The sequence below is a fragment of the Colletotrichum truncatum genome, assembly GCF_014235925.2.
Source record: "Colletotrichum truncatum strain CMES1059 chromosome Unknown Contig_0016, whole genome shotgun sequence".
Lineage (NCBI taxonomy): Eukaryota > Fungi > Ascomycota > Sordariomycetes > Glomerellales > Glomerellaceae > Colletotrichum > Colletotrichum truncatum.
Window position 1 is genome coordinate 16,090 of NW_027222413.1, and position 24,543 is coordinate 40,632.

At 48.6% G+C, this 24,543-nt stretch overlaps 9 protein-coding genes across 9 annotated transcripts; 5 read left to right on the forward strand and 4 right to left on the reverse strand.

Moving 5' to 3' along the window:
- Positions 1-512: 512 nt before the first annotated feature.
- On the reverse strand, positions 513-2,138 carry CTRU02_215412 (cyclopentanone monooxygenase; the record flags this gene model as incomplete). The annotated part of the gene is made up of 1 exon (XM_036723890.1): positions 513-2,138. One exon carries the CDS (start codon positions 2,136-2,138, stop codon positions 513-515), a length of 1,626 nt encoding a protein of 541 aa, XP_036584573.1.
- A 946-nt stretch (positions 2,139-3,084) lies between these two features.
- On the reverse strand, positions 3,085-4,035 carry CTRU02_215413 (uncharacterized protein; the record flags this gene model as incomplete). The annotated part of the gene is made up of 2 exons (XM_036723889.1): positions 3,085-3,636; positions 3,694-4,035. 2 exons carry the CDS (start codon positions 4,033-4,035, stop codon positions 3,085-3,087), a joined length of 894 nt encoding a protein of 297 aa, XP_036584572.1.
- Positions 4,036-6,024: 1,989 nt separating this feature from the next.
- On the reverse strand, positions 6,025-6,333 carry CTRU02_215414 (uncharacterized protein; the record flags this gene model as incomplete). Its single annotated transcript, XM_036723887.1, has 1 exon — positions 6,025-6,333. One exon carries the CDS (start codon positions 6,331-6,333, stop codon positions 6,025-6,027), a length of 309 nt encoding a protein of 102 aa, XP_036584570.1.
- A 257-nt stretch (positions 6,334-6,590) lies between these two features.
- CTRU02_215415 (uncharacterized protein) lies at positions 6,591-7,034 on the forward strand (the record flags this gene model as incomplete). Its single annotated transcript, XM_036723886.1, has 1 exon — positions 6,591-7,034. One exon carries the CDS (start codon positions 6,591-6,593, stop codon positions 7,032-7,034), a length of 444 nt encoding a protein of 147 aa, XP_036584569.1.
- Positions 7,035-10,243: 3,209 nt separating this feature from the next.
- On the forward strand, positions 10,244-10,510 carry CTRU02_215416 (uncharacterized protein; the record flags this gene model as incomplete). Its single annotated transcript, XM_036723885.1, has 1 exon — positions 10,244-10,510. One exon carries the CDS (start codon positions 10,244-10,246, stop codon positions 10,508-10,510), a length of 267 nt encoding a protein of 88 aa, XP_036584568.1.
- Positions 10,511-11,299: 789 nt separating this feature from the next.
- CTRU02_215417 (uncharacterized protein) lies at positions 11,300-12,578 on the forward strand (the record flags this gene model as incomplete). The annotated part of the gene is made up of 2 exons (XM_036723884.1): positions 11,300-11,521; positions 11,589-12,578. 2 exons carry the CDS (start codon positions 11,300-11,302, stop codon positions 12,576-12,578), a joined length of 1,212 nt encoding a protein of 403 aa, XP_036584567.1.
- Positions 12,579-13,612: 1,034 nt separating this feature from the next.
- CTRU02_215418 (indoleamine-dioxygenase) lies at positions 13,613-14,878 on the reverse strand (the record flags this gene model as incomplete). Its single annotated transcript, XM_036723883.1, has 2 exons — positions 13,613-14,557; positions 14,603-14,878. The coding sequence occupies 2 exons, from the start codon at positions 14,876-14,878 to the stop codon at positions 13,613-13,615; spliced, it is 1,221 nt and encodes a 406-aa protein (XP_036584566.1).
- A 2,392-nt stretch (positions 14,879-17,270) lies between these two features.
- CTRU02_215419 (BTB/POZ domain-containing protein) lies at positions 17,271-17,687 on the forward strand (the record flags this gene model as incomplete). Its single annotated transcript, XM_036723882.1, has 1 exon — positions 17,271-17,687. One exon carries the CDS (start codon positions 17,271-17,273, stop codon positions 17,685-17,687), a length of 417 nt encoding a protein of 138 aa, XP_036584565.1.
- Positions 17,688-19,623: 1,936 nt separating this feature from the next.
- On the forward strand, positions 19,624-20,214 carry CTRU02_215420 (mule transposase domain protein; the record flags this gene model as incomplete). Its single annotated transcript, XM_070206456.1, has 1 exon — positions 19,624-20,214. One exon carries the CDS (start codon positions 19,624-19,626, stop codon positions 20,212-20,214), a length of 591 nt encoding a protein of 196 aa, XP_070059834.1.
- Between the last annotated feature and the right edge of the window lie 4,329 nt (positions 20,215-24,543).

Below are 24,543 nucleotides of genomic sequence, written 5' to 3' on the forward strand. Positions count from 1 at the left end.
TGTCGTCACTTGATTAAGTGTCGCCACAGACATCCTTTTTTCCCATTAAACGTATCGTTCTTTCTACCGCAAAGCCTTCTTATCTTTACTACAGTTACCCCACTTAAGAAAGTTATAAAGAAAGTTGCAAAAGGCTTCAGATCAGCCAATCGCATCAGCGACGTTAGTTAGGGTACCTTTTCTATGCTATCGGCTTGGGCCTAGCAAATATCAGGATGTCCCTCAGCAGGAATTGCCCCGGTGGGAACTCACCGCTCCAGTGCCCCCAGGACTTACCCTTAAAGTCAGAAGTCAGAACTATAATTGAGAAGAAGAGTTTCCTATCGCATCTTTGATTGATTCGTCGATTTCCATAAAGTACGAAATCATAACGTATTGGCTACTACGCCCAATACCCACCTAGCAGCGACATGCATAGAAGGCGAAAATTAGATAGTAAACATTGAAAACAACCTACTCAAGTTCTCCGCGTCTTTCCTACCACACCACAAAGCCCGAACCAATCGGGGCTGCTATGACACGACAAAACTTGCCCAGTCCTCCAGCGAACGGCTACACCATTGTCTCCATCGCGGGACCCCCCCTAGAAAGACAAGGGGCTCAACAGTCTTGTCGGGAACGTTTGCGCCAGTCCACCACGCAGTGCTGTCGCGGAAAAGGGTCGACTCGAAGGCCTCCAGTACGAGACTTCTCCACGAGCGGCAAGAATCCTCCGATGGCTCGATCGAACGCAGGCCGTCTTCGCGCATCCGCTCCAGGAGACAGACTACCCAGTCAACCTGAAGCTCAATAAAGGGCGGTGCGTTCGTTTGCGTTGTCGGCCCTTGCGGCCCGTACAGCACGAATGCGTTGGGCATATTGGGAGCCATCATGCCAAGATAGGTGCTGATGCCGTGCTGCCAAGCATCCTGTAGCCGGACGCCGTGCTTGTTGCGGATATTCATGTCAAGCAAGCTACCAGTCACAGAGTCATAGCCGGTGGCCATGATGATGATGTCCAAATCGTGGTGGATGGTGGCGTCTCCGGCCTTGGTTACAATCCCTTGCCTGTCGAATGAATGGATTGGTGTCTTCTTGAGATCTACCAGCTGGACATTCGGCCGATCCAGCATCTCGTAGTAATCTATCTCGAGGTTGACGCGTGACGCTCCAACCCATTCGAACTGGTCCAAAGGCGCAACAATGTCTCTTTTCTCGGGGTCCGTCATCCGGATTCTCGTTTTGCTGACCCAGAAGTCGTACAAGCAGGCGTTAGCCGTCTTGTCAAACACAATATCGCGATAGTTCGATTGCGTGAGACCAAGGCCACCCCTATCCCACAGTCGTTCAAAAAGGCCTGTCCGTTCCGCCTCAGTCGTGTAGCGTAGCAAATTAGGATTTTGGTTATAGGGCAGAGCCGAGGACGAGTCGAACCTGGCTTTGGTAAATATGGCGTCATAATAGTGTTTCATCTCCTCTGACTCTCGCTTCGACAGCTGTCTTTGGTGCATGGGGATCGCGATGCAGGGGTTCCGAACGAAGACTGTTAGCTGGCAGTCTACTTTAGCAAGCTCCTGCACGATCTGCAGACCAGACGCAACCTGCCCGATGATGCCAATCTTCTTGCCTGTAAGCTGGATGTTGCTGGGCCAGGCGGACGGGTGAATGACGGGCCCACCGAACATGTCCTGATTGGGGAAAAGAGGCATGTAAGGCTTGTTCATCGAACCGCATGCGAAGATTGCGTACTTGGAGGTCGCATGCAGACCCTTTGTCGTGCGAAAATGCCAGCATCTGTCCGTGGAGTCGAATCTCACTTCGTCCACTCGGGCGTCGAAAATGGTATCCTTGCGCAAACCAAGAGTTGCATCGACGTGATAAAAATATCTGCGAATTTCTTCATGCCCGGGAAAACGTTCGGTGAAATGGAAGTCAGCCCAAACTTCGGACAAGCTGAACTGATAGCAGGGCGTGTCGGAATCGACCCTGGCTCCGGGATATCGATTGAAGTGCCAAACGCCGCCAAAGTCACTTCCACGTTCAAGAACTTTGGCCGAGTATCCCGCCTGTCGGATCTTGAGCAGTGAATAACAGCCGCTGAATCCCGCGCCAACAATGATGACGTCTGTTTCAAGCGTATCTGCGCTAGTTCCTTTCATCGTGATGGGGATAGGAGAGGTATCCAAAACGGTAATGAAGTGGTATGAGTGTGGACGGATAATACATACAGTGGCAGGTTCACTAGATCAAGTCCTTTTCATTCAATTTTTGTTTCTCAATCTTTCTTTCTCTTTCTCTTCATTTTTCATTTCCGTGCCTTAAAAGGCGACTTAGTACTGTGTAGGAACAGCTTCGATATCGTCAGGTGTCACTAACAAAAGCTGATTCTAGCTCTTTCACACCCTTTCGAGGTCTTCCGTCGATATGTCGCGAAGGCACAGTTATGGAGCCAACTAAAAGCAGCGCCATGGCATTTCGGACCAACACAGGGCGTCGAATACTATGTTCGTATCGCGTCGCTATGGAAAGTGCAATTTTGAGCTTGTTTGTTTCCTTGGTGCCCTGCAAAAATGTCGCTGCTTGGAAATGACGAGATACATGGTCATGGATAGGGGGAGATCGGAACGAGCCGGGTTTGCTAGTTTCTATAAACCCATAATGAACGGTCAATTAACGATTAGATTGCAAGCGTCGGAACTGGCGCAAAGAGGGTTTGTTTCCTCGGGTAGTGGAGTCATCCCCCCCCCCCCCCCCCCACCAATGACTTCGGCTGGGACCAGAAGTGCTCTAATCTTCCGCGCCAGAGAAACGGACCTAAGAGTCATTTTCTAATAGAATCAGTTAAACGAGCAGTACATATAGAATGTGCAACTGATTTTATCTGTAGTAGTGAATGTATGACATCCTAGAACCTTTCGTAAAAGTGGGACCAGGTATCTAATGCTGCGATTGCCAGTACAGACAATTGCTATTTGCCGCCGATGCCGGGGATTGGTCTGTCTGGCTTGCTGCAATAGATCAAATTACAAGAAATTCTCCTGCGAAACACTATGTGGACCCTGTTGGTTAATTACGCAAGACTAACCTCCTTTGTGTTATGCTTCGTCAAAGGTAAGCTCCGTAGGCGGTCAGCAGTTCGATTGCTTCTTCGCTGTTGTTCCGCTGGGCAAAGAACAGCGGACGCTGTCCCCACTCTCCTGGGATGTTTGGATCGGCTCCGTGTTGGAGCAAAAGCTCAGCGCAGGCAAGGTTGTTGTATAAGATGGCGACCCCGAGTGGCGTATGCATGAAAGGTTCCGCAGGGTCTTCGTCCATCATGCAATACCCTTCATTTCTTGAATCGATCATAGACAGACAGTGGGACTTTACCGATGGCCCGAAACCGCCCGGCCCAATGTCGAAGAGCCGCTGAAGGATGTCATAACCCTCGGTTTCCGCTGACAAGTTAGGCAACCCAAAATCACCTGCCAGGGTATGCAGAATTGTGTCTCCAATCGAGTCTCGTAGGGACAGATCCGTAAAACTTCGGAGGATATTGTGTAAGACTTGAGTTTTCAGCCCACAGTCGAGTTGATGCTGATGCGAAGCATTCGTTGATACCTCGCGTCTGAATAGGCGCTCTGGCGTACGAATTAAAACATGGAAAATGAAGTTGTTCTATCTTGTATGTCAGAGAGCACCCAGCTGTAATGGCCTTTGGCAAGTGGTATGTACCAAATCTGCTCTGTCGCCTTCTTGTTCTTCCCGATCCCCATGCCAATCACCCGTTGAGGCAAGTGTCAAGCTAGTAGCGTCACTGCTCCTGTCAGAGGCTCTCCAAGCCGAAAACAACGTTCCGGGTGGCTCTGGATATTCATATCCCGGGTAAGACAACTCGTCAGTTGGCGCGTCCTGTATTAGTGTAACAACCCGGTCGGCGTCACTGTTATCACTGGAAGATGGCGTGTCTACACCAGACGACCATGAATCATAAGAGACAGCATCCTCTTCGACTTCCAAGGAATACGGATTAGAACCGATTAATGGGTCTAAAGAGTATTGGTTTGGATGCTCCATTCCGTGAAATGAAGCTTTCGTCTGGCTAAGGGCGAGTTGAACAGTTAGATGAAGCTAGCCTGTTAACTACGTACGTGATGGATGCTGATGAAGCAGAAGGGCACATCTCGTTCTTATTTTACTTCACAATCTGCCGATTGCCACTGAGAAACAGCAGTTCTGTGAGACAGAGTCCGTATTCTCATTGAGTAGCAGCAATCAGCAGAGCCAGAATCCGCTGCTGACATGTTCCGAAATCCGTTTTGGTCGCTCTTTGGAACTATCGTGTGGGAAACTAAAGTCGGCCGTAACCAAGCGAATGAGGCTAAAAACCAGGCCGAAACGAAGATTTTCTGTTGCAAGGTACTGTTCAGCCAAGACAGACTCCACTAGTGGTACAGCGAGGCAGGCGTAAACATCTAGAGTAATCTCGACAGGGATTTCCAGTCTGAGAGAGATTACCCAAGATCCGTTGCCGCTGGCTCTGGATGTGAAAGTTCAGATACGTTAGAGTTGCTCATACAACGTACAGTATACCGCGATCAAGGGATTGGTTGATCCTTTTGTCCTTAGGACCCGTGCTTACTCAGGATCAGGCAGGGAGCTTTGGTTCTGTGCGGTTGGCTGCAGCATATTGCAGCATCTCCGGGAAAATCCAAAATTGGATTTAGCATGTGTACAAACCAAGGCCATGGGACACAAATCCGACGCAAACATACAGTAAGTGTCGCTTATACATACAGTACTGTAGCCAGGAAATATCTCATTATCGTCTGGCAATCCCACCAACCTCTATCCGGAGTCGCCTCAACGCAGCTAGCCTCTCACAGCGGGCTTTACCACCCTTGCAAGGCAGTTCCTGAACCGGCTATCTTGCTTATATTTAAAGCTTGTTGTGGCCATATCCGGCGCATCAAGTCATGTTGGCAAAAGGTATAGTCACCTAGTGAGAAGGGCCTTACAGTAGTCAAACCTCTAACACTATGTATTATAAATGACTCCTTTCCAAATCAAAGTCCATCATTGAAAATCATACTACAAAAAAATTCAAACCGTTACGAGCCGGAAACAGTGACGAACTTCGGTGTCGATACTAGTACAATATTACGTGGCGTGCGTTGACCATCGCGGTTTGAGAAGGATATGGCATTCGTGAAGATGCAGGATGCTGCGCCAAAGCGTGAGTTTTGACAACATCCCAATTTCCTGTCAGGTATATGACAATAACATCGAAAGCCGAACTGGACCCCTTCGCCAGTCTCAAACCGCCGCCTCCTTCAGTCCAAAGCGAGAAAGGAAAACCTCCCAGGCTACGTGGTCCAGGGTACGTGTCAGACGTTATAGTTTCAGTATGATCAAAGACTGACTGCTTGCCGACCATCATAGCCCGAGGAAGAGGAACAATCGCAATGTCAGTCAATCAATCACACCTGGAGCTACGTTCAGCTGGGTTACGAACGGTAAACTTGTCATGGAGCTTGTCAATGGCAGAACGGCGTATTACTTTATGTCCCACGATGGTCATGTGATAGGTGTCTATCCTGGCGTTTGGAGTTGCCCCCCTGTGTTTCAATGGTAGCCGATTTGGATGTCCGCCAGCCGTTGGTTTACGCTAGGTACGACTCAAAACAGTTATGTCTTAACCACTCATTCCAAGATACAGTATCACCACATTTCGCTATCCAGAGCAGCATGCCAAAGGGAAATAATAGCATGATTGTAGACAAAGTACAGTATTATCGTACAGTACAGTAGGGTTAAATCGGTGCCTCCCGTCTGTGAATTCTCAACGGCTCCACAAAGCTTTAACGTGCAAGTTAGACGGATACATAGTCCTGCTTCTACATTCCAGGATCGAGGGGAAGCGCGAAAAGCTTTTATTTCTGACTGGATTCGCTTCATGGTAGCCCATGTCTGGTCGAACGGCATATAGCCGAGGGCCAGTGCGATGCTTCAATTACTTCATAAGTATTGCGGATGCTCTGACCTCAAGATAATTGGCCCATAACGTTATCCCTTGATGAGCTCCAAGTCTCTCAGACATACTGTTGGGCCTGATGACGAGAGTGTAGTTACTAACGAGAATTTGCTCTCCGGGCGGAACGGCGACTTTGGTTGGTCCCTGGTGCTGCTAGCCATAACGCTATGCGCTTTTTTTATCCCAAGCTGAGATACAGCGGGGTTGGGGAGGGTTCCTGGTCCTGCTGCTGGCGAAGAATGATCTGTCGCGGTGGGGAAGAATAAAAGGTCTTCATATCTATCAGTTATTGTTCGCTCGAAATAAATAGGGAGCGGGGTTTGCGAAGACAGTCGTGTCATCTTTGATGATGCAAGTTCGCGATGGAGATACGATCAACGTCTCACGTTATCAGGGCTGTATATGACAGCATGCCAGTTGAGCCAAATCTGGCAGCACTTTCATTACCCACATTTTTGAGAACAGGATTGCGTACTACGAGCAACGCTGTAGGTTTTAGAGCCATTTTCGGCTTCTATGAATGCCATATATAACGGGTTGGTCAAAAGATTACTTCGTAGCCTCAGTCGTGTATCGAGCGAAGTTGAATTCCGCCGCAATGGAGATCTGGGCGTTCGCCAATGTGTATACTGCGGCTCCTCCGAGAGTTAGTGCCGTCCCGTCGTCTTCAGGCGCGGCGACTGAGCTTTCTCGAATTTGTACATGGGCCACTGGAGGCGACGCGATCACCACGACAGCAGTTCATACAACCGCACTACCTAACACCTTCGTATCTAACCACCGGTTCTGGAATGCTAGTCTGGGCCACGAAGCATTAAACGTCAGCACAATCGCTAGCATTCAAATAGCAGCAACAACAATAACAGCAACAACAAAGCCTGGTGGCAATGTTGAACCGTCTTGGACATATCACAAGCCAACAGTGCACACCACCGCGACTCTCCCCGTCAGCGCAACCGCTTCGCATGATGCCAGCTTTAGCCGCTTCTCAATATATCTTGGTTTCTTTCTGGCTGTCTCACTTTGGGGCCGTCTTCGTTAGACCAACCTTTTCCCAGGTGGTCGGGGCAGGACGATAGGGTGACTTGGAATGGTGCTGATGGGAGATAGAAGTATGGGCCAGAGCTGATTTACGTCTACTGCTTGAATTGAAATTTAGAGAAAATGGCCGACGCTATTCATGATTTGACCGCGACTAAGAATACGAACTTCTGGTTTAAAGGGCCAAGCATGATGTCAATAACCGGTACGGCACATTTGCTTTGTATGGAACGTATGTTAAAGACGACGCTCCGACTATGGAAGATGCTATAAGTAACGAAACAAGAAGCATTGAAAAAGGAATCTAAGTAGCGGCTTATCGATTTCCCTGAATTTTGCCTGCCTTTTTCTACAGAACTCTCTCACAGCAGAGGCAGCTTTTAAACTGGCAACATATATCATACAAGGCGGTTCTCAAAGGTACTACTTGTCTATCTGCATTTGTTGAAGAACTTGATATTTTAAAATTGTAATATTCTAGCCAGAAGTGTTACTGATATGTGCAGCGAAAGTTCCCTGGCCCTCGCGACTTAATCGACCCTCGGATACTCTATACTCCACGGAATCGCCATCCGACTGCATCGTGTTAGACCGAACAAACGGCAATGTCGTCGACAGGACTTACCTCATTATCTGCTATCTAGGCTTAGGCTGTGGATGGGATGGTGGCTTCGGAACGCCAGTGGCATCATATGCTCCGCGTCCTTCGTTTTTGTTCTCGATACCAGTGCCGGTGACAGACATCCTTCTTCTTGCAGTTATACTTCGTTTTTGTGCCATTCATTTTGCGAGGCTTTCCGGTGCTTAGGCTTTATAGGTGGTTTCCTTGCCCCTTTTCTTCGCAAACGTAACTAATAATACACAATATCACCCTTGTAATCAGCCGAATCGCTATGACAGGACCCCATGATGCTGGAATCACACACCCCCATGCACACTCCTGGTTAGTCAATTTCTTGGTAGATGACCTTTACCCCTTGAGTGCTGTCATGTTGACAAGCTCCTTTTAGACTATAATACCGTATCCTAGATGGTGGTGTACGCAGAGCGTCTTGCAGGCGATACGACCTGGGCGGGGAGCTGGTTTCGAAACGTCAGTTCGTTCTTGTTCTCGGTATTAGTACCGGCGGTAGACATCGGTCTTCTTGGAATAATGATTTATTCTGGTGCTAGTCTTTCTACGAAGCTTTCCGTCGACTGGTGTATAGATTTTTTATTCGTTATTTTTCCCCCATCTTTTACAAATGCAACTAATAATAGACAGTAGCACCCATACGTTTTCATACGAGCCGCTGTGATAATAGTTCGTGATGCTTCTGGAAACGAACAGTCTTGGTAAATGATCTTTACTTCTGAGCTGAGTGTTATCATACTGCTAAGCCCCCTTCTGTGTCTTGCATATAGAATGTCCTCCGTGTAATAAGATCTTTTGTATAAAGTCTAGTGGTTTTCCTCTGGTTTGAAGTGCTAAACAGGTTATTTCTACAGCCGCAAATATGCCGAAATGCTCAATAGGTTTCTATCCGTGCGATAACGGCTGGATGTTACGACCCCGTTCGTTATGCCTAACAGAGGGTTGACAGGCCCACCCAAGTCAGCGGCTACGCCGCCAGACATATACAAGACACAGGGGAAACAACGGGTCACCCTCTGCAGCGGAAGAACGATCATACTATGTACAGGCCACGTGAGGATAAGGTAGGGGGCACTGATAAGGAATCAGTGAGCGCTCATGATTAGCAGGGTGAGCGCTCACCAGAACCACCCTAGACGCTCACTCCAAGGCATGTACATAGATCAGGACTTGGGTACCTGCTCAAGGCATCTCAGATAGTTCTTCAGCAACCAACTTGTGATTCATCATTGAATGACTTTCAGCTTAGCTCACACGAATACGACCTACCGGTGAAACGATACGCAACCTATAGTTAATCTTGTAGCCTCAACTTCTGTTAGCAGACACGCTACTGTCACTAGCTGGCCGTAACACTGGACCAGGTGAAAATTGAGAGTAATCTTTAAGCCTTAAGATCGGAAGTTATGATTCTTATTAACTTAATTTCCAAGGACACGTAACGGATGTTGTGCACTTTGTCGCAAGATAGCACATCATCCATCTGTCCTCGTGAAACTCACTCGAAAGTTAAGTCTGGAACACATTGAGAGAGAATGTAAACGCCAGGCACCTTACTATCCTATTAAGTGCTGCTGGACTTCAGCATATGGCACGTTGGGCTATAGCCAATCAAGAACATTATGTCATCTAGTGAAGAATACCGTATATAGCCCAAAAGCACTCGATGACATGGAGCCTTGACGTTTAACGCGGCTATTTGCAGGTCTACGTCAGTAACAAAGAAGATGGCGACAAACCGCTCGGCTTTAGCTGCAGGCGTTCATTTGAATCTGGTCGAGTCATTCGCCCGCTTCTTAGTACCGTGGTACGGCCGGTTGAGAAAAGACGTGGCTTGCTGCTGGCTGCAAAAGGACACGCCCCGCATGTGTAGTACCCCTACTATAAAATACTGAGTAGCTTACTAGTCCTCTGTCAACCTCCTCTCTGGGATGATGCTTGTATGTGGAAGCCCTCGTTGACGCAAAATGACATGGACCATCGACCCAATCAAGTGTCGAGTCTTGCGACAGGGAGGGGTCCGAATTAGATTCTCCAGGTGACTCAGAGCAGAAAGTAGCTCCATTGGTTTAATTTGTGTGGAGAGACATGGATCTCTGACTCGTAAGTAAGAATTGACTCCGTACTGTAGTCCCATTTTCTGGACCAAGACGGTCTTGACGCTAGGGTCAGGGTTACCACGTTTAGAAATCCAGCCAATCAACGATTTAGTATAAGCCTAGCCTCCATTTGTGTCGTTCTCGAGAGTCTAGCTGCTTTTGATAGCCCTTCTGAATAATCTGGCTAGTGCCAACTGCCTACAGTATAGCACGCTTCCCGCGGTTTCTCCCCATCTTATCCCCACATAACAGTGAAGTGAAAGGCGAGTTACGCAAGTGCAATCAGCTAAGCCACGGAGACACAGGCAACGCCACTAATACTATAGTACTAAAGAGGGCCACCCGCCCGGGAGCAAAACCTTGCAGTCCCAGGGCATCAGACCACTTCACTTCTCTCATTACAAGCCCGACAGACCCTAGGTGGCATGCTTAGAAAGCTCATCTCTCCCGACAAAATCTTTCCGTCACCAACTCAACATGCGTACATTACAGAAAACCGATCTCCTCCGTCGGCGCCAGCTCCAGATATTAAAGAAAGTTTGCAACATCCCTAATGAAGCGCATGTATATACCGTGTCCGTCAATTATCACGACGATAGCACGGACGAAGAGTTCTTGAATGATTTGCACGGAATGAATGTGGAAACAGTCCTTCAGCATTCTCCAAAGCTACCACTTTCAATAACCACAAGGGTCTTGGGTCATGACGTATCAATAGAGAGAACACAAGATTTTGCCGCCTAAGAATCGTGTAGGGGATCAGTGAATACCATCTTTATTGGCTCTAACTGGTTGAACAGGAGCACTTCCGAACGCGGTTCAACTCACCTTCCGCGTAGATGCCAGCATGGATTCGGCAGGGAGACGTGTATTTTGATGGAGGATGAGGATGTTGCTTTCTCTCTATTTAGCGCACAATTAAGTAAAATTAATGTATTAGACAATTTCCGTGCTTGCTGTACATATGGTTGTAGGTTATAAACGTTTAGTGTTCTTGACTTCGGCTTTTTATACTGTAACCTAGTCGCTATTTTGCCACAAGTGATCGAGACCAAGCTGCTTCTTATCCCTCAGTCTAGATCCTATCACACATGTAGTAGTCAAGTCATCTTCTGTCACGAAGAGCAGAACTTGGATGTAGTGGATGCAGGGGCAACGCGAAAGACTCGTCGTCCAGAACAACGCTTATAGCCAATGCCTAGTTGCTAGCCATCTGGTCTTAAAAGATGGCGCAGCCTGCAAACACGGTTGGAAAGCCATTTTAGCTGTCTAAGTTGCGGCTGGTAGAGCACAAATCGGCTCAACATCTGCAAAGCGCTATACCGTACAAGTCGTAAGGGAGAGAAAAAGTACTGAGAGCTCGAAGCGTCGCATATCACAGCATACCATAGAGCTTATTATGGCTTTTATCCGAGAGAAGTCATATTTGAGAGCGATGCAGTCACATCACGGCATGCAGTCTCAGCCAATACCGTGATCGATTAGATCAAATTCGAACCTACGTTCTATCAGAATCTCTCAAGGCACATAGCCATGGCTCCTGTGACATCGGGCGGCGAGGTCGCCTTTGTATATGACAAAAAGGCTAAAGAGAAGGTCCGAAAATGTGGAGGAAGCGCGAAACGCAAAGCCGTGCAGCTGGGCAAGGGTGCCCGAGTATTTTCGGCCGTTATCCATTTCAATCCGACCTATGGAAAACTAGACGGGGCTGTGTACGTCCCCCAAGGCCAAAGTATTCCCGACGTAAACCAGTTTGTGAGTCTTGGCAGCAGAAAAGTCTCTTGAGGCTTGAGCGGTTTGAACTGACATGGGTTCGGACTAGCTTGCGGAACTCGCCAACGGCATGCCTAGGATCGGCGGCCAACGCAGGGCCACGCGCCGGGCCACACGCCGTCGACGGGGGGAAACTATGACCCCTGAGTCCACTCACGCTACATTGGAGACGAGCGATAACAAATTCGGGGAGCTCGCAGACAGTGTGACGGGGGAGGACGATGCCAGCGCAGCTGAAGCCGCGAATGCGAATGACGATGTCAAGGAAATTGCGCACGAGGAGCCAGATGCCCCCCACGACGTCGAAGCTATCGACAGTTATGTTGCCGATTTCGGCGGCCTCGCGTTGGACGCCCAAAAAGACGACGCTGGTTTGGATGAAGATCCCATGAACCCAGCACAACATGAGTTGTCTACAGAAACGTGCCTGTTTAGTCAAAATCTCAACGAAATGACAGCGGAATTCACCATTAGTGACGCTAATGTCGCGGGTGAGACCAACGCGGCCGAGGAGATCTCTTTTATGAGGTTGCTTGAGGTTGGCATGCACGACATGTTTGATATGGATGCCGACATATCAACTTGCGATAATCTCACCAATAATATTTGCCTGCCGACTTCTGGACCAGTTGACAACAGCGGGCAGGGAGAGTGCTCAAAAGAGTGCTCAAACGATAACATGACAGATTGGGAAATGGTGGAGATGCAGACGACACTAGGCGCTACGAAGATTGAAGAAACAGCAGACACCCACATGGAAGCCCCTGGCCACGACACGAAATCCCAGAAGTCGCTAACTGCTGCTGCTGCTGCGCGCGTCTGCCGACCCGCAAGGAATACAAAAAAGATTCACCGGTTCTTTTGGCAAGTGTCCCAGCAGATTCGACATGCGAGACGGCAGAGAGACCCTGAGATGGGACATATCAGCCAGACCCGACTGGGTGTCAAAGCCGTCAGGGAAGTTCGAGCAACAGTTCAGAGCCGAGGGAATCAGAGCAAAAGATCGACTTGTAATGCAGGAATGCCACTACTATTTTAAGTTTATAGTAAAAATAAAAAGAAGCTGAATTTTTTGATTAAGTAGTAAGAAAACGACGAGGGTAGAGTAGTTAGCAACAAAAGTTGCGCCAAGTCTTCTAGAAAGCACCCCTGTAACCGTAGCTTACTAGACATGATCACCAGTACAGTTGAATTCGAAATCGGTTTCCGACATTACTCTTCTGGCGCATCCAACCAAAAGACAATAATGGACCTGCTTACTGAAACAGTAGTTGTGGACGTCTCCATAATACTTTCCAGATAGAAAAGGGTACCTACAGTGGCAGCTATTGTGGGCGCTTGGCCCAATAGATGTAAAGTAAAGAGCTGATTATGGCTTACACATAGAGTCTTGTCGCTTTTCTAACAAGTACTTTGCATGGACCGTTGTGTACCTCATCAGCAGGTTGATACCAAAATGTCCAGGAAAACAATGTTTCTTGTGTGTAAAGCACGAAACCGATTTCGAACACGGCTGTATCACCGCAGCATCAAATGCGGACTTTGCATCCAGGTGATTGACGCTTAGGTGGAGCGCCGGGGGTGGCCCTATACGACTCTGCAGGCCGTCTGTTACTGGACACCCGCTGATGAGCCGCATAAGCGCGTGAGACTATCGTGTCGCGCGGAAGGCGACATCTCCATTCATCATGGCTTTTCTCTTTGTGCGTATCATGTTGGATTATCTCAGGCGTGTGTAGATCGGAGTACTCCCTAGTCACATCACAACGCGCAAACGCAAGCTATTTGCGATACCTCTGGGAATACCTTCCACAGACAGCCAAGATGGCTCACAATACATATATTCGCCAAGCCCTGGTCTTTCGAATATCTTATCGATTATGGACACATCTTTCAGACAGTATGCCTCCAACAGCCTTATATAAAGCTAATTTCAGCCTAAGTTAGTTTAAGAACCCGGATTTAAGTATACGGACAGATTAGGTAATCGAGAACCGCGTTTCCACCCACAAAAGATGTCATACGGTCTGTAAGATACATTATTCCTAGAGTCATCCCTCCGCTTGAGCTATATCAACCTGCGAGTATTTCTTTCCCTGCTTGACGCGTCTCATTCCTAGCTTGTTTCAAAAATGGGACCAGCACTGTGGCTCCTGTACCATGGAGTTCTTCGCGTTTTTCCTCCTGCCTCTCACTCTTCCTGGATGGCCGGATGATATAAGTAGTGACAATCGCTAAATGTCTAGTTCTTAGCTCAGTCAAGCTTTGCGTGGCGGCCGTGTAGGCCTCCCAAAGCTCTTTGTGCGCCTCATCACCTGCGGACAAGCCAACGAGCTCGCGGAGGTTGGGATGATCAGCAATTTGACCTAGAAATCGTCGATGAGGTCCAGGCATGTACTCTCGCATATCGCGAAAGAAACATGCAGACGACTCCGCTTGAGGTGCATCGCTAGATTTGCCTTGTAACGGGGCATGCTTTACCCCTAGAACAATGTCGAGAAGTTGAATTAGGGAGCTCTGCCCGTTGCTTCCACCCTTGAGCTGCCTCCAGCTTCCCTTTCCGTGACCCTCGTCGTAGAAAATACCTCTCGGCAAACCCGCTGATTTTGTGCTACCCTGTAAGAAAGGTCTGAGCTCGTGGAAAAAGACATCAGGGCGGCACTTCTCCTGTATCTTCCCTAAGATGTCGCTAAGTTTGCTAATCTGAACAGCCAGTTCCCACAGAAACTCATTCGCCGCTGCGTATCTCTTCTCTTGCATGGCTGAAATAGCAGAAGCGACGAGACAGATGATCGGCCCGCCTTGTGCTTCTATGGCGACCGATACTATGTAAAACCAAGCTTCATCGTCTGTGCCTGTGAATGTGTGCTCTACCGTGAGGTTCTCGAGCTGTATCATGCCAGGCTCACTCTTTCTGCAATTCCACAACGCCAACGCGGCATAGGTAGCGACCGGAGGTACTTCCAAAAAGTTAGACGTCTCGAGAAGTGGAACAGCTATGTTCGAAGGCAGGACCTGGAAACAGTTTTATTATATCAGTCTTCGTAGCAGTGATCGACAAACCTCTGCGGGAGGGTTTGAGGCCCAAATGTAGCCATGGGCCAAAAAGCACATGATAACATATGCGCGTCTCCATTCTGTTTCGTGGTGTAAATCCTTTGTACTCAGAAGCGGTAGCTCCTTGGTTTCGTTCCGAATTTTTCCTGACTTGATCAAGGCCGGCAATTGAGAAATCATTTCTTCCCAAGGCTGATACGTTGGGGAGGATAGTCGCCTGCACGGCGGGTCCGAAGGCAGAAACCCATGATCCTTGAAATCTTGAACTGCCGGGGTGTTCATAATGTTTTGGTAAGAGGAAAGGGAGGAGTCAATTTTGAATGTCAAACATTAGCACAGAGCGTGTGTAAATATATGCAGCGCGTGTCCCGCATCATCTTGGTTGAACCGTCGGATTCGGAAAAGATCACGATCGATATTTGGACGTTTGTGGGGCTGCAATAATAAGCTATTTTTGGCTGTTATTTTCACAGTTGGTTGTTATGTTGATTACCATGGAGCATCTACCATCGCCAATTATTGCTCAGGCCAACTGTCTCTGAGAACGAAATGCCGTGCCCCGCATCATGTTCTGGCTCCAGTAAGTTGATAGAGAACCAGATATGGCTCAACCCAGTCAAACAAAATCGCCCAGGATGGGGCAGGTCGCTATACACGCAGTTGGTTGGTTAAAAGGCCTTGCACCACAGCGCAACACACAATCGGCTGGCTGACGCAGCCAAAAACCTGCTCCACTCACCACATCCAGGTACTACATGACTCTTTCTTTGGCGTTGAGAGGGCGGCTACGACAGTCTCGCCAGAGATGATTGCCTTATCTAGGCGTTTTGGGGCATACGGCGGCCAATACATGCCAGAGTGTTTCACAACATTTCTGTCAGAACTTGAGACCGCCTTCATGCGGGAAGTCGGTAATGTGGGCTTTTGGGAAGAGTATCAGAGTTATTCCGACTACATTGGCCGGCCAGGTCATGTTCACTTGGCTAGCCGATTGACTGCATACGCAGGTGGTGCAACAATTTGGCTCGCTCGAGAAGATTTAAACCACACTGGATCGTGCTGCATTGTTAATGCCTTAGGTCAAGTTCTCCTGGCCAAGCGAATGGGGAAAAAAAGGATCATTACGGAGACGGGATCGGGTCAGCATGGGGTTGCTACAGTTGGATCCGAAATCGGTTTCCGATATTACTCTTCTGGCGCTTTCAACCAAGAGACAATAACGGACCTGCTTGCCGACACGGTACCTGCGGACGTCTCCACAATACTTTCCAGAGAGAAAGAGATACCGACAGAAGCAGCTGTTAGGGGCACTTGGCCTACTGTTTGCAGAGTAAAGAGCTGATTATGGATTACACACAGAAGTATTAGTACTTTTCTAACAAGTACCTTGCATGTGTCGTTCTGTACCTTCTCAGCAAGTGGATACCAAAATATCTGGGAAAACAATGTTTTTCAAGTGTAAAGCATGAAACCAATTTCGAACGCGACTGTACAGCCTCTCTATGCGCCAAGTTTGGCCTACAGTGTGTTGTCTACGTTGGAGCGGTACGTATTCTCATTTGCTTCTTCATCTGTCACTTTATTGATTCTTGTTGAAGAAGGACGAGTTAAGACAATCAGTCAACATGGGGAAAATGGAAATGTTGGGAGCTAAAATTGCCACAGTCAAGACAGGAGACCAAACACGTCGGGAAGCAATGAATGAAGCCTTGCGTGCTTGTGCTGCGGACACCGATACGACATACAGTTATGTGCAAAAATATCTTCCTCTTTGAATACACACAACTTCACTCTTAAATCAGAGTGGAGCCAGAAAAGTACTCAGATCTACCTAGCATGGTCGACAATAATCCAGAAATGGCTCTTAAATAAGCTGCAATTGGCAGTGATTACCTAGCGCTGGAGGTACTCAAAGGTATATAGCAAATGCCCGTGTTTGATCCAATTACATAATGACAGTGTGGGCGACAGGCCACAATACCTGGAATAACCGCTTTTTCCTAGCCGGTATGCAGGTGTGTGACTGTAGATAGTGTGTTTCAGAGGGTATTTCACACTATGTGGAGAAGGTTTAGAGAATAAAAGAGTGTTTTAAAAGAGGAAGGAATATTTGCACATAACTGTATTATTTAGCCGGCACACCATCTGGACCTTACCCGATACCCCTAATTGTGCGGACCTTTCAATCAGCCATGGGGGAAGAAACCAAAAGGCAATGTCTGGAGAAAATAGGGAAGCTACCAGATGCAGTCATCGCGTGTGTCGGCACTGGGACAAACGCGGTGGGACTTTTCCCCCCGTTCTCGAACGACACCGCAGTCAGGCTAAGATGGAACCCACCTGTCAGCCGCGGAAAGAACTTTATGACTCTCTCGAGAGGCAAGTTTTTCAAGGCTCTGTGACCTTCACCGATCTAGCTACGTTCTAACACAAAGCCAGCCTATACTCAACCGGAATCTACTCATATCTAATAATATCCTCCACCTCTCAGAAATATCTAGTCCACCGCGCAATTGCCTGTCCTCGATCCGAATTTCTCGCTGTGGCATGCCGTAACCCTTTTAAAGTGAGCCATCTTCTGCTTAACAAAGTTACAAGAGCTGACATAGGCATACAGGAAGCTAGCGATAGCGTTATCTGTCTTCCGGACGATGAACCATCTATTGTCGACATAATGATCCAGTATTTTTATCGCTTGGACTACCAACAGCCTCAAATACTTAACCACGGCGCGGGTCTACCAGAGACAGACCAGAATAGCCAAGTAAAAATTCCCAGCATTCTACTTCACGCGAGAGTATACACACTTGCAGAAAATTACGCAATTAGCGGTCTCAAGGACCTCGCTATTACCAAATTCAAGACTGCTACTATTCGAGAATGGGATCCAGCCAGTTTCCTGAGGGCTGCTCATGAAGCATACACCTCGACCATTGATACTGATCGGGCCTTGCGTGACACTATTTTGCAGGAATTTGCTAAACACAAGGACCTGTTAGACAGTGATGAAGCAAAGGCGCTCTTTGGTGACCTAGGCTCATTTGCATACGACCTCCTTATGTATTTCTACCGGGAGGGAAAGATTTGGTAATATAAATCAATAATTCCAACAGTTTGGAGAGCAAGTTACTTGAACCTAGAAAGTCAGAGATGTACTTGCCTTCATACATTCCAAGTTGATGTTTGCTGCACCTAGGTCAAGTTCATATGTCGAGAGGGGAAGCGCTTTCACTTGTTGATGGCATCGCCTAGGCAAACAGCCTGACGTTTTCTCCGTACATTAGTCAACTTCGATGAGAGGATATTGAACACTGCTTATAAGCCAAGCGTCTGTGGGTGTGGGAATTGTTGCGGGGTTGAATGACTTAATTTGGGGGGAAATTAAATTAGAGGATGGGTTTAGGGATAGGGGCTTTGAGGGGTGAAAAAGAGAGAGTTGCTTGAGGGGCTGTGGCTTTGGGGTGTATTGCTGATTCACCAGTTCGATATAGGGGATGTACAATTAGAAACGCATTTTTAGAGATGCAATTTCAGTGAAGCACTTTGGGCTTCACTGCCGCCAACGGGGGCGGAAGCTAATTTAACAGCATAGAGAGCAAAGGCGGTCGAACTCGGGCTGCCTGGTACGAACGCATCAAGTACAAGACTGGCTAGGCATCTCCAAGATTGTCAACGACGATTTGCCCGCTGAACTGCTGTATATCCTTCAGTATAACACTGAGCCGGTGGCCCTGGTGCCTGTTGATATAAGAATCGATATTGATTGAACGGGTAGCATCAAAAGCTGGGGGCAAAGCGGCGTTTCAACAGGCTGTTCAACAGGCGGTTCAACAGGCGGTTCAACAGGCGGTTCAACAGGCGGTGTGGCGGCACTAGTCTGCAGATAGTGTTGCACGATTTCCTCTTGCATGTTACTCTGATCGGTCTGGTAGACCGATGAGTGTGCTATTGTTCCGTCCAAGACGGTACAGTACTAGTATCTGTGTATCTATTACTCATCTGCCTTTCCCAACGCCCTTGCCATTTAGCCGAAGCCACCAGATTTTTCAATCACTTACTTTGGTTGCTGAGTTCCGCGGAGACCTGTGTGAAATATTGATGCATGTCTTTAAGACGCCGTGCATAGCTAAAAGCTAGCCCTCATCAACAACAACAAACGATGGTCAGTAAATGATTCTTCGCAACCTTCTGTATTTGATACAGTCCTTCGCGCCTGTTTATAGTACTCAGCGAAAAACCCTTCATCCTATTCTGATTGAGATATCTCCTGGCATTCGATCATCAGCTCGCCATCGGAGGTGGTTTTTGAGGAGCGCGTTTCCCAGTTTGAGGAACGATATCTTCTGGACCATCTCGAAGAAGCCGGCTATGTTACGTCCGTTTGGTTGAAACCATACAAGGAGAAGCTAGTGAAAGCCTAGGTCGAGCAGCATACCCATTTTGGCAATGTGGCTACTTCGCGAGTTGAGGGTATTCATGCACTACTTAAGTCGCACTTGAAACGATCCACATTAGACCTTTTTGAAGCTTGGCAAGCAATGAAGCATGCTTTACTAAATCAGCTATCGGATCTAAAGTCAAATCAAGTTAAACAGCAAATACGGATACCAGTTGAGCTTTCGGGATCAATGTACGGCGCAGTGCTTGGCTGGGTATCGCATGAAGCCTTGCGCAAAGTAGAAGAGCAACGGAAGCTGCTCACGAAGAAAGACACAAATCCTTCCACAGCCTGTACGGGGACGTTTTCTCGAGTATATGGTCTCCCATGCATACACAAATTGAAGACTTTACAAGAACAGAATCATGTTCTTCTACATGAGCACTTCCATGCACATTGGCAGTTGAGGCGTGATGGAGCGCCGCAGCTATTGCTGAAGCCTCGCCAGCGCATAGAGCCCAGGTTGCAATTAGAGAATCCCAGTATTCCCAAATCAAGCACTAGACAAGAGCCTAGCGGGTTCGAAGTTGTTGAAGTTGCTTCACGGGCCCCAAGCAAGTGCAGTAGGTGTCATACAGTTGGCCATACTATGACTTCAAAGGCGTGCCCTCTGCGATACACGCATGTATTGCCTGAACCGACACCTTCTCCACATCCAGCCACAGTATCAGCTGCGATATTTACTGGGACGACGACAGACACACAGAAACTTCCTTCAAACGCCTTGCAGGACGTACCAAAGTTAGTTCAACCGACTATTGCTATAGTGGTAGAGACCAGTATATCACCACCTCGGGTATTATCATCATTTGCGCATTCGCATTCACCCTCGCTGCCAAGATACGATTCACCTCAGGCGATATACGGACGGTACTGTACAGCAAGAAGCGCCTGGTATGCTGCTCGGCCTCGTGGGAGTGTCAAAACAAACCAGGAATATCGGAGGGCAATGGGGCTTCCGCTACGTTATGACAAAAAGTGTTATGAGTGGTGTCTTGACTATAAATGGATGAAAGGACGCTGCAGTACCTCACACGCGCCAAGGGATTGGACGAAGGAGGAGATGATGACTTATCTGGATTGGAATAGGGCTGAACACGAACGGGTTGGTGAGCTGATTATTGCAGAAGATGGACAAAACCCCTTTAAAAACAGTAAGAGATATATGAGCGAAGTCTGAAAACGAGTCGAGCAAGACATGGCAGAGCAGGAGGCGTTATACGCTGGTAGTAAGCCTGAAGAGTGCATCGTAGTAATATCGTAAACTTCACGGATAAGTTTGATCCAGGTCTTGGTTGTCCGTCAACAGCCAATACAACATGTCGCAGACGCCAGCCGATCCAGCGCTCACGGCTAAACTCCGGGTATCAACCACGACTGTCAGACTCCTCAGGCTCACACTGCTTCCACACTTCGTAATCTCATTCCAGCAGCGACGCCGCGCCATCTCCGCCAACGTATGGCGAAAGCAAGCTTTGATTTTCTGCTAGGTTCCGCAGAGGGAGCCTCCCTTCTATGCGAATGGATGGAGGCGACCAATTTCTTCTCTGAAATCTGCCCGACCCATTGAACAAGCACGTTAGGTGAAGACGGTGGCCTGTAACATAGTTTAGATTAGTATAGACTATGTCGGTATTGCCCGACACGTCCTTCGGCACTCTGGACGTTAAATACATCATCATCATCATCATCATTCCAGCACGTTAGGCATCATGGGCTCGTCACTTCCAGACAACGCAGGTAGCACTAACGACTTGCAACACCTGTTAGCCTCGGAATTCGGATGCATATCTAACGAATCCAAATCGATCTTAGAAAATTCAACATTGTGTCCATTCCAATTCTGGAGACGCAGACTTTCACTGGATTGTTCAACAAGTCAGTAGCCAGACCAACTTACGCGGAGACTTTCTGCAGCTGCTGCAGAAGCGATGCGACAAAGCGGTGGGATATGTGGAAGCTATATTCAACAATGCAGCTGACGAACCTGTTGCAGACCCGACGTTACTTTCTAATGCAACCCAATGGCAGAGTTTCATGCGGCTATCTCACAACCGGATCCTAAATGGCATCGCCCAGTTTGCCTCCGCTCTGGCGACCACTAGTGGTAAAAGCCATGTGCCAGTCAGTATACCTGCACTCCAGCCCGAGAATATACAGACGAAGAAGCGGTGAAGACCAAGCAAAGATGTGATCACAAACGAGTCACGAAGGAAGGAAAGAAGGCGACCGACAAGCGCGCATGTGCAATGACACACGAATACAATCTTCGCCCCAGGCGACAACGTCAAAAGTACGGTTGAGTCAGGCTATTATTTCCTGCGCAGGCGAACACCACAGCCAAGTGAGGATCAGAACGAAACCCATGTAGAGGAGCTTTTGCTGCCGTACTCTGGGATTTCCTCAGACGCAACCGTCACTCGATGGACCTCAATCTTCCTTTTGCGGGACCGCCTCTCTGCTCAGAACGACCCCAATCCCCCTGAATGCCGACTGTTGCAAGCTATAGGTAAAAACGAGGTAATCATATGACAATAGATGAGCGAACCGCTAGGTATGTGGCAATGCCAGGGGGCGATCAGGGATGAAAGAACCCCCGTGTTCAGTCATCGCCACGATTGGGACGGAAATTTTTGACTTCCGCCTACACATCGATGACATATGCAAGTCGTCTTCCGCCGCCTTCGGCGCCCCTGTTTCGTCTCTACATCAAGTGAACACGAGCAAAAGGAGCGAAGGTACTTGTGGGTAACCTGGATATCACTATTGGAGCCGCCTGCGAGGTGGCACGAGGTGGCAGACCACCCTTAAACAGCCAAAGCCTTCCCCGCCTAGTTAGCTAGCCACTTAGTTCACCTCTTCACTGAGCAGTTCTATGCCGGTTTTTGCCCTCATGCTCTGCACATGGGACTTTTCTGCTCTCGGCAAGAAGTCTGCACCCTATCAGCGCTGGCGGGTGCTGAGAGCGATACAGAAGTTTGAGTTCTGGCACATGGGTCCTGGAGGACGACCACGAAGGCTACATTCGGAGCCTGTACGCGGCGTCTTTCACCATATTGTAGATTACAAGGAACGAGAAGACGATAGAACGGCATTTTGTTAGGAAATGGCAGTTTATTCAACAACGAAGAAAACCTCCCGTTTTGAAGCTGTGTAGTTGACCACGAGTGAAGTCGTAGCCTTCCTACGGCAAAAAGCAAGATGCCGTGAGGTTCATCTGATGTAGACGGTAGCATGCAGCCCCGGGGTGTGCCGCACACATTCGTGCCTTGCCAACGTCTCAGTCCGTACTCTGCAACATGCAGCCTGTCGGCTACGTGATTGCAGTCTCAGCCTGTCGATCTGCCCCTGACGCGACGGGACTGCCTTACACATGAAGCCTCAGCTACATAACCTGATTGTGGACGCACGTCAGAACAGGACAATAATCAACAGAGTCATGGTTGACGGCGTACTACTGTATGCCATAGCCCCGGGGCGTTATGTGCGAACGGGCCATCCTCATTAGCTCAACTGTTTTGAGCTACAGTATGCCTTCACGTATGCAGACCGAACAACCGAGGTGAGGCTTCAGTATAACAGTGCTGGATCAACTGAGCTGACGACTGAGTTCTGAAATAGATCGTCACTGGCCTTCGTAAGCATTAACACACGGCGCCGTTCCTTACTCGTCAGAGATAAATCCGTATCTGCTTCATCCTTCATCAGGAATTATCCTCCACGCGAGATAGATCGGCGTCTGTTCCTTTACATATGCCAAATCAAACCCTTTCCTCAAGACACAATACCTTTTGATACAAGCAATACGTTGAGTTCAATTAGACAAAAGCTCTGATTTTTGAGTTATTGGGCCAATTACGTGGTCCGAAGTGGATCTGCGGGCTATCGGAATATCAAACTTCCGAGAGCAGCTCAGCTAGCTGAACCATGTATCCATGCCGCCCCCAACGTCGCTCACCTTTCTACTCCTTTCGCTCGCCCTGTCCGCCATGTCTGACCGAGCAGAGCAGGTGAGAAGCAATCCGATCGGGGAATAACTCAATGCGATTCGCAGCACTTTCAGGACTCTTGGTCATGCCATAGAGACGCCCTGCGGTTCCGAGGCCTTGGACCACGTTACGCGAAAAGGTGCGATCGCTGGTGTACGCCTTCCCGTCATGTCTGGCTAATTCATATGTAGACCTTCGCAATTTGGCACTTCCCCTCCTCGTTGTCCTGCAAGGCCATACTCTTTCCGCTCAACTTTTGTCGAAAACGAGGCAGGGCACCCTCCAAAGCGATCTCCTCCGACTCATCTCTGCCGTCGCATCCGACGAGTCCGATTTCGATTGTGTTAAGCCTCTCCTGAAGGAGGCTGTCTCCGGAGAAGTCGACGATCTCGCTATTTGGAATCAAGCAGAGAGCGCAACCTCGGAAATTACGCCACCCCCTCGAACACGAGCCTCTTCACATCGACAAAATTCTTGGTTGCACACCACAAACAGTTTCGTCAACTCGTCCGAACACCGCAAGTCGATGGCATCCTGAAAGAAGAGCTTGTTGCTATGTCTGTAGGCGTTCCTGGCTTCAAAGACGCATACTTTCGACATGTGGCTGGCCTGGAGGCAGCGTCTTTGGAGTTTTTCGATCAATGCCTGCAGGGAAATGACCCGTTGTTCCGACACGGCTGGAAGGGATGACCCCAGATTGCAAGCGAGCAGGATGTGCTACGGTGGCTCGAAGACATCCTCCAAAGGTAATCTACATTCGCAGTGGCCCGTCAGCCGAACAACACGCATCCACGCAGACTACTGGCCGAACTGAATAAACCGATACACGGGTCTACGGCTGAGCGAAAACTAGATGTTGGTATAGTCAACCACGTTAGCGGTAGCTCAGAGTCTCGTGTACGCTGGCGAGAGGTGCTTGTGCCTGGGGAACTCAAGAGTAATCCATCTGCCGCCACAAGCTGTTGGAGAGCACAACCTGAGGGATATCCACAGACGCAGTTAATTGTCAAAGACTCGTGGCAGTACCCCGAACGCGACGTCGAGGGCGAGCTCCTCAGACAGGTTACGGATAAAGGTGTGGTTAACGTAGCTCGATACTATCACCACGAGACGGCACAGATCGACGGTACAGATGATGACATACGAAGCAATGTTCGACAAGCTAGACGCTACGATGGGGTATTAGCCAATCACTCATAGGACGGTAAGGCTGAGTGCTAGTAACACGAACAAAAAGCGATCGTCTAGCCAGCACGCTCCGGCCTTACCTCCCCATACACAATCACGATCTACTTCACCGATCAAGGTTAGATCATTGTTGGGGTCTTCGCCGAACAGAGTCTGTCCGCGCGTTGTTCTACGAGACTATGGCAGACCCACTTACGAGGCCAGCACTCCGGCGGCGCTACTAGCGGCTTTAGCATTTTGCATTGAAGGTCATTAGTCTTTGTATAATGCAGGGGTGCTTCACCGAGACGTGTCTATCAACAATCTCATGATCAATGAGAGCAACGGCAGTT